Below are 16,878 nucleotides of genomic sequence, written 5' to 3'. Positions count from 1 at the left end.
GGCACCCCCATCTTGCCTGACCTTAGAAATATTTGGTTCTGTGTAAAAGTAATTGTAATTGCAGTCATTCCTGGGAGCTGCTTACCATTATGCCTAATTACGGTACAGCACAATAATCATTATGTGTATCATTAAAGATGTGTCAGATTGACTTTGTCATGAGTTTTATTTGATTTCAATACAAAACTGTTCCAGTACACACAACCTTCAGAGTTTGTTGCTCCTGGTCCCTACCAGGGAGCAGGAGGCCAGCTGTCAGCAAGTCAGCAGCTGAGCATCCCATCCCATCCCATCCTGTCCCCTCCCTACCATCCCATCCCATCCCGTCCCGTCCTGTCCACTTCTGTGTGCACCGACTCTGCTGCAGCCTAGGCCGGAGGTGCCCACCCACCTGTCCTTCCTCTGCACAGGCTGCACATCTGGGCTTGAGGGAGAGTGATTCACACTTACAAACAGAAACAAGCAAAATGGCAAAACCCTACAGGCTCTGCCAGTATCAACTGCTGCTTCCCTCGTCCCCAGGGATCTCAGTCAAGCTTCTTATTGACTCAATCCCTGCAACATCTTTATTATTCTTCCCATTTGGGAGATGGGGAATGTGAGAAGAGCCAACGTGTCCACAGTCATCGAGTTCACCATTAGAAGAACCAGAAGGAGAACCAGAGGCTGTGGCTGGTAAGCCAGAGCTTCTTTGAGAACCGAGCTAGGGCAGGCTCCGTCCGTTAGGCATTCATCTCTAGCAATGGATAGATTTTCAATTTTGAAACAAACATAAACAGTGCTGTCTCTGCTGCTGGGCAACTTCCTGAGAAGCAAGCATGTGAGAGATTAGGGGTGGGACTGGAGAGCAGCACTTCCCCAACTCATATTTGCAAGTTGTGGAAACGAAGTCAATAGCCTAGACCAGGAGGCTGCCCAGGCCTTGCTTCATCAGTACATTGTCAGGCAGCCTCTGCCAGCAAGTTTCTTGCTGCTTGCCAGCACTGGAGCAGTTGCTAATCAGGTAAACCGGTGTGGGAGAAGCATGAATAACATATCAAATCATTGCCTAATGAGCCTTCCCTTTGGGTCCTGTGAAGATCCAATAAATGAGTTTGGTGCATATATGCACCAGTGCTCATCCATTCAGCCAGCCTTGAGTGAGGGCCGTCTTTCTGACCTGCTCTGTGCTAAGTAAAGCTACCATGTGGTTCTTCATTCTGAGAGCTGCACTTACAGCCTATTGGGGAAGCAGGGCATGTAAACAGATGTGGCAAAGCAGGCAAGGGGGCTGCAAAGGGCTTTGTGAAGGCACAGAGGAGGTAACAAGAAACTCTGCCTTTGGAGAGTCAGCTAAGACATCAAAGAGGTTACATTGGAGCTGGGCCTTGAAAGGTGAGTAGGAATGACCTAGGCTGAGATGGGAGGCCTGGGCTTTCTCAGCAAAGGGAATGGTGAGCGGAAAGGCAGGGAGGTGTGACACAGCACCGAGGCACCCAGGATCCTTTTGCAGATGTAGGGTAAACAAATGTCCATTAAGGTACCTTGAGGCCTTAACAATTTAAGGTCAGACTTTCCGGTGAACCATCACTCCATTTTACTGAGTTCCATTCTTTGCTTCAATGGGCTGTTTTTGTGCCAGCCTTTTGGCCTTTTTGCAGTTCCTCTGCACTTACCTGAAAAGCTGATGCATTTGAATCTGTTCATTTGAAAGTGTACACCAGTCGCATTAGCCCACTGAATGGCTTAGCTATACATTGTAGGTTTCTTAGAGCAGTAAAAGGAAACCTTTTTCCCCTAGAGTCAAGCCTAAGGGAGCAGAGCCTGCTGTGGGGAGGAATGGCACAAAACCTCTGAGGACACCTGGACTCCATGTGCCAGACCTTTGCTGCCCCGTGTCCTCAACCAAATGGTCTGTTTGTTTAGCTGCTAACTGCTGACTTCATTAGAGGAACATTAAAACTCAGTTGGTTTGAGTGTGGCAAGGTAATGAATCATCCTTGGATGGACTCTAAAGAAACTATTACGGGACGAGCCTCAGTGTACCATTACTAATCTGCTGATGAGGTTCGACCCCATCTAGAGCATTAAAGACACCCAACAACCACAGGCTAGAGTTTTTGTAATGGAAGTGAACCCCGTCCATATGTCTAGCCTCCAGAGCTTTACACAAAATTGCTTCCTCTGATCCTTATATACAACACTTGAAAGTTAGCAGAGTGAGGGGTTTGTGTCCCCATTCAACAAGTGCAGAGACTGAACCTTCAAGGGTTAAGTGATTCCAAGTCATTCCAAAGTTATTGAAAACCAAGCCTCTGATTATAGTGCTGGGAGCTTTCCTATTGCCCTGAGCTTCCTGCCGTTGAGCCAGCCATTCCCCTGGGACAGGGTGGGTGTAGCCAGAGGCAGCGCTCACAAATTTCAGGACAGCACACAGTCTTCAGGCTCCTCACGCTGTTTACAGCGCACCGACATTAAGAAAAACCTCCAGGTGTTTGCCATGTTAGCACCAAACTAGTACAGTAGATAAAGAGTGATAAAGAGCAACCTGGGGAAGCAAATACACCTCCAAGATGTTAGTCTTTCACTCCCTTCTTACTTGCAGGATCAGGTTCAACCTGCATAAATCTATTTTAGTGTATTTTAATTGCTTGTAAACCAAGTGTTTCCTGGACATGCCAGTGACCATGAATAATTAGAATCATTTTAATGACTGGATTTTCAAAAGCAAATGGGAAAGCAGACAAAAAGGGGCTGCTCAGAAGGGAAAGTGATTTGTTAAAGCCTGAGTGGGAGCGTTGTCTCAGCCTTCTCTAGTTTTGTTCTGTTTTTTTCATGATGTCACTAGAGCCACCTGTTTTTCAGCTACTCTGGCTGCCCTTCACTTTTTTTTTTAAAGATTTTATTTATTTGGGGGGAGAGGGGAAGGGAGGGAGAAAGAGAGGGAGAGAAACATCAATGTGAGAAACATCGATCGGTTTCCTCATCTGTGCACCCCAACCAGGGACTGAACCCAAAACCCAGGCATGTGCCCCGACCGGGGATGGAACCAGCAACCTTTCACTTTGCAGGTCGATGCCCAACCCACTGAGCCACTCTGATCAGGGCCCTGCATTTTTTATGTATCTCTCATGTTAAGTAATGCCAGCTGCTGACAACAACCAGGCTGAACTGGCCACATGTCAGAGTCAGTCATTCACTCAACAAAGATGTATGGAGTGCCTACTACGTGCCAGGACTGTCCCAAATCTCAAGGATAAAGAAAAGAATAAGGCCCAGTTCCCAACCTTAAGGAGGATACTGCCTACTGGGGGAGTCAGGCACATAAACAATTACACTACAATGTGATGGGTGCTAGAATAAACAGGTCGACACCAAACAGTGGGAATGTAAAGGATTAAACTTCCTCCATCTGGGGGAGTTGAGGCCACTGCAGCAAAGAAGCAACATTTAGCATGGGCTCAGAGGAGTTGACCAGATAAAGAGGAACAGGAAGAGATACTATAATTCAGTGTGGCTACAGTTTGGAGGCCATAGCCGGGGCCATGGTGTGAGATAAGACTGGAGAAGTTGGCTGGGCCAGACTGTGAAGGTCTTCGCATGTCTTGCTTTAGAGTTTGAGCTTGGTCCTACAGCCACTGGAGAGCCAACCACAGCTTTTAAGCAGAGGGAATGACATGATCCGATGTGAATATGTGGAAGAAAGCTCAGGGAGGGAGAGGGACAGGGAAATCAGTTACAGGTTGACTCAGCACAGCTGTACAATGTCTTCCTTCTAGACTCCAGGAGCTCCTTGCCTGCATGTCTATCACAGCACTTAACACAGAGCATTCCAATTAGTGTTTGCACAGCTGTCTCCCCACCCACTCCTTGAGGGCAGGGGCTGTTTCATTCATCTCTTCATGCCTGGAGACTGGCACACAGGAATGTTCAGTATCAAGTGAATGTTGGTATCAACATTTGAATCAATAGGTTCTAAGCAAGTACAACTTAGATTTGCCCCAAGTAACCACTCTGCTGGCTATATCAGAGATAAATCCTACTCATATGGAGGATCAAGCCCACCCACGACTTTTCCCCTGCCTCCGCCCAGCCCATCAATGTACCCATCACAAAGGAAGGATAGGATGTGCTACTTAGGGAAGATGAGAACGTTGTTTATGGAGCTGTGCTGGTATAACTTGACCCAGTACTGTGTTCTTTCTCATAAATTAATTTTTGATGACTTGTTTAAAATATATTGTTATTGTCCTCATTTTGCTCTTTCTGCCTTTCTTACCTTCCCTCCCTTCCTACTTAAATTGTATTTATCATTCAAGGCTGGTTCAGTTGCTCCCCATCTCCTCCATGTACCCTTATCCGTTAGCCAGCCCCCACACGGAGAAGAATTCCCACTTCAGTTTCCATAGCTCAAGAGAAATGACTCACCTCTAGCATTCATCTTATCACAGTTATTCCTGTACCTGTCTGCCTTCTTTATTAGACTGCAAGCTCCCAAGGCCAGGGATCATCTTCTTCATTATGGTCTCCCCAGCACCTGCCACCTACATTCTGCCCCAAAAGGTAACCAGTGAGTTTTCAAGTAATACCCAAAGCATACAGGGTGGGGCAAAAGTAGGTTTACCATTGTTTGTAGGGAAAAATAATACATTAATAAATAATTATATAAGAATAAACTCTGTGTTTCATGTTCTCACAACTATAAACCTACTTCTCCCCTACCTTGTACTGTTTGCTGTCCAGCTGTCCCCTGAGAAATAATGCCAGTCTTGGGAGTACCCTATGCCTTTCTCTGTCTATTGCACACAAGTAAGTAAGTAAAGTAATGTTTTTCTTCATCTGACAAATGGCAAGGAAAAACTTACTGCTCATCAAGCAATGGGAATGCTCATCAATCTCACAGACATAGAGATCCCCTAATCTCTATTTCCTAGTCCCATATCACTTCATGTATTTTGAAAGCACACAATCCACTGACCCATTCAGTCAATAGGTTCAAATCTTTGCTGAAGAGCTTACTGTACAATGGGACTCACCTATGGTGCTGAGTGAACCAAAAAAAGAAGATGAACATTCTTTTTGAAAAGAGTTACACTGAATTAGCTCTACTTGGAACACATTAAGCATCAAGTTCCAAGAATTCAAGTTTTCCACGTAGAAATGTCCAGCAGACAATTAAAAATGCAAGTCAGAGGCTGGCGATAAACACTGGACCCAGAGATGTAGGATCTGTAAATAGAAGTGATTAAAACAACAGCGGAGTATGAACTAATTCAGAGAGAGAGAAAGAGAGAGACAGAGAGAGAGAGAGAGAGAGAGAGAGCTGAGAGTACACCCTAGAGGCACCCACATTTAAGACAGGTGAAGGAAGAGGGTTCTGGGAAGGATCCTGTGAAGCGTCCTGAGAAGGAGCAGGGAGAGGAGTGGTGGTAAGAAAGAAGACAGTGCCACACATGAGGGGGCACTTGGTGATGTGTGCTGGAAACAGCTCAAATAGGGTGAGTGATAACTGAAAAGAGGACATTAGGTTGGGCAGTTAAGAGGCCACTCACAGTTTCCTAAAGCAGGAATAGCACAGGGGACTACATTCCTCCCCAGGCCCCTCCCCGCCACAGTGTACTCCCATGGACTAACATGACAAACTGATCATGGCACATTCTCACTGAACCTAGACAAGCTTCAGAATCCTTCTCAACAGAGGAGGCCCCGAGCAGCTACTACCAATCCACCAGAGTTGCCAGCAAGTTGAAATCTCTTTGCCATCCTTCTTCTGGAAAACAGTTCAGGGGAAGTGTGAGGAAGAAAGAAGCCAGACAGCAGTGGGTTGAAGTGTCTGAGAAATGAAAAGGTCAAGGTGGTGAAGAAAAGAGATCTTAAGAAATGTAGTGGTGAGGGAAAAGAGAGAAGCAGTTGCTTGGACTAGTATAGGCTCAAGCCAGGGCAGCACTCACTAATCCTCCAGCAGAACCATTTTCAAGGTCATCTCAGTACTTGCCCAGCAGCAAGATAGGGGAAGCAAAACCCCTATACTCTCCCTTCCTCCATCCTCACCCTTTGCTTAAGGAAAAATTTGATGTTAAAAAAAAACAGCTCATTTCCAAAATGTTCATTTGATTAACAGAGATATATAGTATAACCAGAGTTGGTCCTGCACATATTTATGACAGAGGAATCCTCTCTAATAGAAATGTGAGGATCAGCAGTGCTGTGGAGAAGGTTTGATGGTCTTGGCAATGGCTCTTCCCCCAAACTCCTAAAACCACGTACCGAAAGAAAACCTTGGCCTGAAGGGAGACCCCTAGTGAAGTGGTGATCACCGTACCCTGGTGTCTTCTGTCTCCTCCTCCTCCGTACCTTCCTTCCCTCACCAATTTACTGCCCCCCCCCCATTTTATTTCCTCTCCTTTCTATCCACCTCTGTCCCCTGCCTCTCTTTCCCACCACTTCTAATTTCTCCTTCCCTCCTCCTGTCTTCCATTTTTCTTAGTCTCTTTCATTTAGATCCTTCTCTTCTTGATCCCTCTGCCCTCTTTCTGGCTTTAAGGTTTACAGATACAGGGTAAGCTCTTTGGAATTCACCCTCATTCAGTCTTAAATGGCATTTGTAAAGAAATCCAGTTTTGCTACTGTCCATTGCATACAAAACTCCTGTTTCTTTGTAGAGTTGATAAAGCACAAGAAACAGTAATGATGATAATGATGATAACATTTACCAAGCAATTACTATGCACCAGATACTGCTTTTAAGTGCTCACTTATTGTCACAACAACTCTAAATAAAAGTACATCCCATTACTATTCCTATTTTCCTAACAAGAAAACCAAGGCACAGAACAGTTAAATAATTTGCCTAAGGTCACAGAGCTAGCAAAGGGTGGAGCAAAGATTTGGGGCTCATGCTCTACAACTCCAGAAATGTCACTCTTTAACCACTAGGCTTATTGCTGCATGGTGTCATAGAAAGTCCACTGGGCTGAAAGTGCAAAGCCTTGGGTTAAACTTCATATCTGCTGCTTTAGCGCTATCATCTTGGACAAATCACCTCACTTGTCTAGTGCCCCACACGTGTGAAGGCATTTTTCTGTACTTTAGCCAATACCACACAGTTAGGCTTGGATTCATTTTTCTGCCATTCTTGTAATGATATCATCCATCTCTAGTTAGATTTTCATATGCTTGAGAGCAGTCATCCAACCTTATTCTTTTTGTACTCAGCTCCCCCCGCCACACACACACACTCAGGGCCTAGAATAATGCTCAGCACCCTAATAGAACACGTGTGTGTGTGCATGTGTATGCACATGCACACACACAATACATATGCAAATTACTGTGCATTGGCTAATATAGGAACCTTACTGAATACACAATACACTAAAGGGCTATATACGTTTCTTCAAAGAGCCTCTATGTACTTTAGCTATTGGAATAAGACTAGTTAATATCAGCCATGTTATTTGCTTAAATATAATTGATGCTCAAATAAGCTAACATTTCTTTGGTTTACCTGATTATTTTGCTTGATAAACATTTTTCTATACCAATAGTTAAAATGCCATTAAAACATCTAAATAATAAAACTATTTCCATGCCCTATCCATTCATTCACTCATTCAGCCAAACCAGTTCTTGGCACTGGTAAATGAGCCTCACCAAGAAGCAGTTTTTAAGTCCCAACTCGGTGTTCATGATGAGGAGCACAGGTGGGATACAGATATACGTAGATGGGGCGCCCGGTTTTTATCCTCATGTCTACCTCCTTGTGTAATACTCCAATAGCCCGTATGTCCCAGACTCAGTCGTGCCCTGGGCAGCCCTAACTGTACAAGCAGTTACCTTTAGCGTGCCACTTCCTTATAGTTCAGTCCAACAACTAATGGGGTTATTATTTTTGTTTGTGTTGTAAAGCCATGGCAATAAAATTTACTCCCGATAATACCACCACAATTTTGTGTCCTTAAAATGTACCATAAATTATATTTATAGTAACCAAATTTCCTGTAAACAGAAATGGGCTTTTTTTCCAGGGAAAAGAGGGCTTTTTTTTTGTTTCCATCATGGTTGGGCCCAGGTTCTTTGGTGGAGTAATTGGTGATATAGGAAATGTGGACAAGCATTGTACAAAAGCATGTTATGGTTCAAAGTGCTGGTGCTATGTTATTCCGGTTGTAATGAGTTCTATTCATAGGGTGATACAGGACATGAAATGCTCTTCCTGGTCAGGCCCCACATCCTAGTCACCAGCACAACCTCCCCAACTGAAGACAGAGCAAAGCCTTGGGGGTCTGTAAGAGAGATGGGCACTGACCTTGGCCTTACCCCAACAGAATAAGCCTAATTTTTAGGAAAGGTAAACCTTGAATAAACAATAAAGATTCAAGAGTGACTTGGAATATCACGAAAAGGGAACTGGCTAGAAGCAGTGTCATTGTATCCTGTACTAGGAGAGAAGGACACTAGTTTAGCCACAGGAACATATTGCCAGCATGTCACATACATTCCTTTAAGTATCTTTCTCATGCTGAATCTCATCCCTAAGACTCTATGAAATTTCCCTTTACTGTTCTTTCTTCCTGTCTGGTTGCTCTTTTTGTTTTTGCCTATTTGCTGGATCTTTGTAACCCGCTACAACCTTAGTCCTTGGCCATGACCTCACTTCTACACACTCTTATCACATCTCCAGCTGCATACTAGACATGGTGACTCACATGCATTGTTGTCATTTCAAACCCAACTAAACCCAAGCCCATCACCTTTGCCTGGCCAGACTAGCTCTCCCTGCTAATTCACCCCAGCTCTGTCAGTGGCACTGTGATTCTCCCACTTACCCACACTCAAAATCTGGGAGCCAACTTTGACTTCTCCCTTGTCTCTTTCCTCCACAGCCAACCAGTTACCAAAGTCCTGATGAGACTACCTTCACAACGTGTCTGCCCATTCTCTCCATCCCCACAGCAATCACCCTCTTCTAAGCCCTTGTTATCTCCCCCCTTGAATGACTGCAGTAGCCTCCACACTGGATACCAGCCTTTGTGTGCTACTCCCAGGTTTCCTAAGGCACAGCTCCAGTCCTGATGCTGCCTCAGTGCCTGTCACATCAAGTCCTGTCTCCTCAACCTAGGATTCAAGGCTTCCCATGCTCTCCTTTGCCACTTTTGGCCAACTTAGAGTAATTGCTGGTCCCCAGACTTGTCCTGCATTCTCGTGCCTGCACTGACTACCCCTACCCGACCCCAAGTTTGCTCATTTGCAATCACCCCATCTTTTGAGACCCTAATTCTTCATACTAAGTATGAATCTCCTCAGAATCCCAAAGGCATTTTATTTCATTCATTCAACAAACATGAACTGAGCACCTATTACTTTCCAGGCCCTATGCTAGGAGCTATAGGTAATATAAATATGAATAAATATGTATTCTCCCCTTGTGGCACTCTGGCTAAGGGACCAGGAAGACAGACATAACTAACTCTAACTCCTTAGCAGGCTGCCTCTGACTCCCATCCTATGGGCTCTTCTCTTTAGCCAACAAATATACTTAAAACGCTCCCATCTTAAAATACCCACCTTACCCCAGCCCCATCCCTGTATCAACCGCCTACAAAAAAGAGTGTATACTTACCATCATTCTCACCTTCACCTCCTCCCATCCAACTCTTCAGCCCACTCCAGTCAGGCCTTGTCCACACCTTCCACTGACTTTGCTGTGGCAAAGGTCTCCTTCCCGGGACAAATCAGAAGAATGCCCTCCTCTTACTTAACCTCTCTACAATATCTCAAATTGTCACCAGCACTGTCTCTACTCCCTCTGCCCACCTCTGAAATATTGGCTGTTTCCCATGATTCCTTCCTTGCCTCTCTCCTTATTCTGTACTGAGCCTCCTCTGCCACCCAAGGGGCAATTCCTTTATGTCATTGATAATTCTTGCATCTTTAACATATATCCTGTATCTTCAGCCCAACCCCTCCTAAATTCCAGGCTACTCTATCAGGGTCCTGACCCTCCACATGCTCCTACTAAACCCCCGTCACACACAAGCACCCCACTACAAACCCTTGTCCCCTGCCTGTATTCCTCATCCCATTAATGCACCTCCTACACAGTCAGATATCCTTGACTCTCTTTTCTCCCACACTTCCCACATCCAATTCATTGTTTAATCCTATTGATGCTATTTTTTTAAAGGTTTTTCATCTCTCCATTCCTCCCAAAGCTATTGTAGTTCAGGCCCTGTTACCACTCATTGTGGGTCTAGGACCAGCCTTCTCACTGATCTCCCTACTTCCATTCCTCACCTCAAATTCTATTCCATTCTGCACCCTGTAGCCAGTGAGTCTTCTGAAGTACACAGCTGACTTTTCATTCCCTCATTTGCAAGCTCCCCCAAGTTTCCATTTACTTATTGCACACATAATTATTTACCACCTACTAGGTACAAGCACGATTTGGGGAATTGGCAATAAAGCAGAGGGCAAAACAATGATCTGCCCTCATGGACCTTCTAGTCTGGGATAAGGCCAAATGCCCTACTCAGTATGGGGAGCAGCAGCACCTACTGCGAAACTCATGCCTGCCTCCCCAGCCTTGTGTCCTAATTCTCCTTATGCCCTACCTTTGAGCCATAGCAAATTAATTTCAAGGCCTTAAATGTGCTGTTCTGTTCTACACTCCCTGCCCTTGCCCAGCCTGTCTTGGAAATGCCTGCCTCCCACCCACCACACACCCTTTACATTCCCCCCACCTACACAATCACTTTCTTTGAGGTAGTTTAGAGGCTGCTCTAGGTAGTGGTGATCTTCACAAAAACAAGGTTCAAATCTCAGCTGCACATATGGTAGCTGTATGACTTCTGTAAGTTATCTGACTGTTCGGTGCTTCAGATCCTCATGTTCAAATGGAAATATTATAGTACCTCCATAAGAGTTGATTGTGAAAATTAAGGAAGTCAATTCATAAAAAGTGCTGAGATACTTTAGGTGCCTGATGCATAATAACACTTTAATAAATGTTAACTGTTATTACTTTTATCTTTAGTATTATTATTATTAAATCTCTTATCACACTATTCTATAGTAATTCCTCCTACTAAACATATCTTACCATCTTTGTACCTGATAAGTAACCTAGTGAGGCACATAGTAGGTACTAAATAAATGTTGGCGAAAAGATAAATGTATTGACTGATCCAGGTTTGTGGTTTGGTTTCCTCTGACCAAGTAGGATCATGAAGGAATAACAGCAACCTGAAAGCTTCTTCTGCACACCTTTGTGACCAAATGTCTAAATGTATGCTGTTGGAACTGCATGAGTAAGAGCTGGAGAGGAGTGAGCAAGAAAGGCATGTTGAGCTAGACCAAACTGAGCAAGAACTGGGCAATTTTCATTTCTTTATTAATTGACTTTTGGGTCAAGAAGGCATCAACTACCCTAAAGTAGCTGTTACCTTCAACTCGTATCCCTCAACCCCACCTCATACTTCCCCCTTTCTACTACCATGTTCCCCTCAATCATGTATAAACTGAAGCCCAGAGAGCAAAAGGAGTGACGAGGGAAAAGGGGGATGGGATGGAGAAGGGAGCTAGATCAAAGCTAGCATTTCCACTGGAAGGCCACCAACCTCTTTCATCCCCTGCTCCACCTGTCTGGTAATGGGATTGCTGCTTGCCCATTTCCTTTCCTCTTTAGGGCTGGAGGGCAATTTCAGGGTGGGGCCTCAAGCTATTTCTAGTGCTGGCCAAATCCCTCCACCCTAACATCTCTTTTGCCTTATGTGATCAGATTTCCTTTTCACCTCTCCAGTAAGTAACAAGTGGCAGGAGCACAGAGCAGGAAACTGTGAGAGAAGTCAGCTTCTCCACCGGGCCTGCGCAGAGCTAATGGTTTAAACAAGTGGGGAGGACCCTGGGGCTGCTGGACTTTGTCTGGCAGGAAGAATAGACTCTTCTGCATTGCAGCTCCAAATGCTTGGCCACAGGGGATAGGTGAGGCACTGGTTTTAGCAAGGGCCTTTTGCCCCAGGAGAAGGGAATTCACAGTACTGAAGTTCTAAGAAGTGCCTATTATCTCAGTGATTCCTAACAACCCAACCAGGTCAGAACTTATCATCTGTCTAGTAGCAATGACGAAACAGAGATTAAGAAACTCCCCTGAGACACGCAGCTAAACCCTGGTATGAAAATCCAGCCCTGCCTTGACTCTAAAGCCAGGGCTCTTTCCACCTCATCATGCTGCCTCAAGAGTCTAGAAAAGCTGTTAATGCTATGAGTTGGCTCTTTGCATTATTCCACATAATTAACTCAACAGCCAGCTAAACCTTTTGTGTATTACTTTAATTCAACATAATTTTAAAATAAAGGTTTAAAGAGAAACTTTAATGATTGGAGTTCAACTCTACAGGCTATGCAAAGAGAATGTGACAGAAGGTTCTGCCTTTGCAGAGTTTATAGGCCAATGGAAAAGACTTAACAAGTGCAAAAATAAAAGCATAACATAACACAGAAACAGGTAAATGCCATGGGAGGGCCAGAGAGAGGGATAAGGTACCATCTTTGCCTTACATAGAGCCTCTGCCTTCCTAGTGCCTGTCACTCCCCACAGCCCCAAGCAGAACCGCCCAAGGCTGGGACCAGCCAACTGCAATGTGGAACTAGATCACAAAACTGGAACTTTCTTAAATCATTCGTGTCCCCTAGCCAAAGAATAGTGCAAATAAGCTTGACCTGGGAATGATATTTGCCAAAGGTGGGGAGATATTGAGGAACCCAGTGGCTATTACCTGCAGCCAGCCTGCATCAGCAAAGAATGGGTTATTTATTGGTTAAAGCCAGGTGCTAATGCAACCAAGACAAGAGGTTCAATCCCAAGCAAGGTGAGTTCTGTTATATGGCAGTTCTGGCCCCAGCTGACCATCTTGTAACTGCGTGCTCTTGGTCAAAGAGGGGGCTAAAGTAGGAGAGTGCCAGTAACCATGTAGTGGATACTCACAATGAGGATGTATTTTTCCAAACATTCAGCCCCAGACAGACAGCTCCCCTCATGTCTTGCTGACAGGATCAGCAGTGTTCCTTTCATAGATGGAGGCAGCGGTTCCCTCCTCCTATACTTCAACAAGGCCCCCTGCCTCTGATTCTCAGAGCACTGTGATGCCCGCACTTTGGGTCTCCCAGAGTGGCTGCTTCATTACAGCTGCCGTTCCTCTATTGCTCTCTCTAAACCCGTCTTTCCATACCCGTGAAATGAGTATACTACTTGACACCCTCTGGAGGAGAGGCCACCTGTTTGAAGCCTTCTCTTCCAGAGCCAAGCCATGAGGTCCCCAGGCTTAGAGTGAGGGGCCCTCCTTGGTTAAAAATACAAGCCTCTCAAGTTTCTTTGATCATAACGGGGGGTTAGTTTCTGGATGTGTCACCAGGTAATCCCTCCTGTCTGTTTCACATATGGGTTTGGTAGAGACGACCTCTACTCAAGGCCTCTTCTATCTCTAGAACTTGGGACCTCAGGCATCAGAGGGTAGTAACTTCAGGAGCAAGGAACTAGGCCTCTCTCTTCATTCTAGACCAGAGCCCCCAAAAGGGGGCATTATAAGCAATGGCACATTATAAGTCTTGGACATTTTTCTTTTAATTTAAATGTGTAGAGTTTTCTGTCATGGATATGCATCAGATTACTCCCATGGATTAGACAAAGAGGCTGTTAGAATCCCCAGAGATTGTTCCACAACCTCTCCCACAGTGCCAGATGTACATCCAGACTCTTAACAAGGATAATTTGGTGGCAACGACAATAACCCTGGATTATTTTTTAGAGGCTCTTTGAATGACATCAAATTCATGACACATATCAAGGTCCCTTTTTTTTTTCTCATGCCCTTTGTACCACTTTTTTTCTGTGGAATTTGAATTTCCCTGGCTTACTTATGGCCTAACAATATCACTATTGAAAGCACATAATGTTAAGGACCATATGCTCTCTCTCCAGAGAGTGTGCACAAATACTATTTCTGTTAAAAACTAAACAGAAATAGCAGCTTTGCATATTTCCCATTCAAAGACTTACCCCAATTGAATGATTCCCTTTGTCATTGAGTGTTTTCCCCAAGCAGGCCCCAATAGAGAAACTGAATCAGATATTGTGACTTACCAAAGGTCACAAGGAGTCATCTAGTGAGCTAGAAATAGAATCCAAAAACCTTTATTTTGATTCCCTGAATTTAAAAACAAATAAACTCTACTACAGAGAAAGAAAAACTGAAGTAGGGAAACTAGGCTTGTTTGACATTCCTGGGTCAGGGAATTCAAAACAGCCAGAACTAACAGGCAGCTGCCATGGTCTCTGAGGACCAACAACATGGATAAGACCTGGGCCCTCTCTGCCTTCAAGGAGCTGATAATCCAGTGTTGGGAGATCGGGTCACTGGTGAAAAATCTCTATCCAAAGCAGAATGTGCTTGTGAACAGCTAGAGGAACCCAGAGAAGGTCTTGTCCATCTTCATAGCCCCCCACAGCAGCTGGCACAGTGAACCGCATAGGCTAGGCAGGCAAGCACTGTCCATTCGTTAAACATGGGCCATAAGAGAAGTACTAATGGAACGCTCTGGGAATCGGTGGGGAATGAAGGACAGCTTTGTGAAGAAGGTGACATTTGAGCTGCGCCTGGAAGGATGGGGCAAGGTTTTTTTTTTATAGGCAGCAGGGATTGGGGGAGGGCCTTTGTAGGCCCCAGGAAAGAGCGATGGCAAAGATCCTAAGGGGACAGGACAAAACGTGGTATGATTTGAGAGAGCTCAGAGCAGGCCAGTGTGGCTGGAGAAGAGCCCTGGAGAGGCAGGAAGAGCTAAGGCTAGAGAAAAAAGTTGAGACCTGAGCAGAGAGAACCTTGAACAACGAGCTAAAGAATTTAGCAGTAGACTGTCGCTGGAGGTGTTAAACAAGGGGAACAGCACCACCAGGACAGGGCTTCCTGCTGCATTCTCCTGCCCTGCCCACCTGGGCCTCCCTGGCCTTGTCAATAGTGGTGGGTTTCTTTTGATTGTACTGTTTGTATGTGGTTTGGTTTGCAGGTTTTCTGTGGTTGAGTTTGTTTTTTTGGCCTTTCCCTTTTCCTTACAGTTTTTCACAGCATATGGTCCTGATTATGTGCTGGAAATCACGCCAAGCTGCCGTCCAGACCGCAATGAGCCCCACCGAGTCCAGCAAATCCTCAACTACATCAAAGGTGAGCACCACCCCTTGAGTCCTGCCCTCCTCATTCCACCCAGCTTAAGGTGGCCCATCAGTGGGGCTTCCCCAAATACCATTTGTCTTTTGGTGGCTAATTGTTTCACTGATTTGGAAGAGAAACCTCTTCTTGGCCTGTTAGATTGTGGTTGGGATTCTACACTGGCCACTCTGGTTGGGATTGTCATTTGGCCAGCTAATGTCACCTTCAGGGGCACAAAAGGTTCAGCTTTAGGCACCTCCAGTGGAAAACAAGTTCTAAAAATGGACCCTGGAACCCTTTTTTCTTTCAAAAGAGCATCAGTAAAACCCTCTTGAGATGAGGTAAGTTCAAGTCAATTCAGACTTTCAGGGTGGGGTTGGGGGTTGCTCACAAACATTCTGTTCCAGTGGGCTCCTTGGTCCATGAGAGCCTTGAGAGACTATGGGCCTACAATGCTTAGTCAGGGATTCGGATGCCCCTGGCATAGGTTCCCCAGTCTTACCCAGAGCACTAGAGACAGGGCTGTGGCCCTTTCCTTCCCATCTCTAAGGCTGGCCTACAATTATTCCAGCCTCTGGACAGAGGGAAAATGGCAGTCATCAGGTTACTGCCCTCTTGATCACACTGTCCACTAGCTGTTTGGGGATGTTGCCCTCAGCTTTCCAGTAGAGTCCCCCTCTCAACCCCAGCCGCCGCTTCACAACTCAACTCACTTTACCATTGTTAAAGTAGTTTCGGCATCCACTTTCTTGTTTAATTAAATTTGTATATATTTGTGAATATTTTCTGGATCCTAATTATTTGCAGAATTGAGAAGTCAAGGGTGTCATATTACTCATCTCAGAAGAGTGAAATCTTCATGTTTATTCATATAACAGCCAAGAAGAATGAACCAGTTCTCCTACCTTTGAGTCTCTCATTGGAAAAGAATCCAGCACGAAAGGATTCTGTGCCAGAGTTAGTCTGAGGGGACACGTTGTGTCCTGAGGTCTTTGCCCAGGGCTATATTAAGGCCCTGTCCTCTGATGGAGCTCAGTCTGACAACAGCCAAGTCCATAGGCAGGAACTCCATGTCTTAGGCTTCTTTGGTTAAAAAAAAAATATTCTAAGCTCATAAGTCATAGGCTCACAAGGTTATGCTTACAGCAATGTTTATTGCCTCTCTAAGGTTCCATAGCCCTTACCCTTTCCCTGACCATATAGTTTCAGGCCACCTCCCTCTGGTCTCTCAATGACTACTACCCTGCAGGTCCTCACTCCCTAACCAAATCTTCTTACCCTGTCCAGCCTGTCAAGCCTTTAAAACTCTTCTATTCCTGGCCCTTCTCTAGTCCTTCTCACTGTGATGCAGCCCTAATTAACACTAGCACTCCCACCCTAGTTTCCTCCTGCCCCTCTCAGACCCAGGACACATTTCCTGTTTCCTTTGTGACTGTACCTGGACCAACTTCTCTTACCCCTCGAGTCCTTCAACCTTACCATTTTCCCCACATCCAGGCTCTAAATCCTGGTAGAGCACATACAAAGCAATAGAAACAGAAATTAAACAAGCCTCTGCAGCTACTTGCTCACATCTACGTATGTGCAGATATCTGCATGCCCTCATGCTTTCCTGCACATGTACCCAGACACATATCTCCAGAGAGTGGTGACATCTTGCTATTGAGGAAAATGGAAATGACAAGTGAGAGAAGACATA

The 16,878-nt window shown here is 45.1% G+C and overlaps 1 protein-coding gene across 1 annotated transcript in view; it reads left to right on the top strand.

Moving 5' to 3' along the window:
- The window catches only part of HDAC8 (histone deacetylase 8), a 236,960-nt gene that overhangs the window by 199,640 nt on the left and 20,442 nt on the right, over positions 1 to 16,878 (top strand). Inside the window, exon 10 of the mRNA XM_024555293.4 lies at positions 15,089 to 15,194. Coding sequence (XP_024411061.1) covers positions 15,089 to 15,194 — 106 coding nt within the window. The remainder of the gene's footprint in view (positions 1 to 15,088; positions 15,195 to 16,878) is intronic.

This window comes from Desmodus rotundus, chromosome X (assembly GCF_022682495.2).
Source record: "Desmodus rotundus isolate HL8 chromosome X, HLdesRot8A.1, whole genome shotgun sequence".
Taxonomy (NCBI): domain Eukaryota; kingdom Metazoa; phylum Chordata; class Mammalia; order Chiroptera; family Phyllostomidae; genus Desmodus; species Desmodus rotundus.
This window is presented reverse-complemented; position numbering and strand designations above follow the sequence as displayed.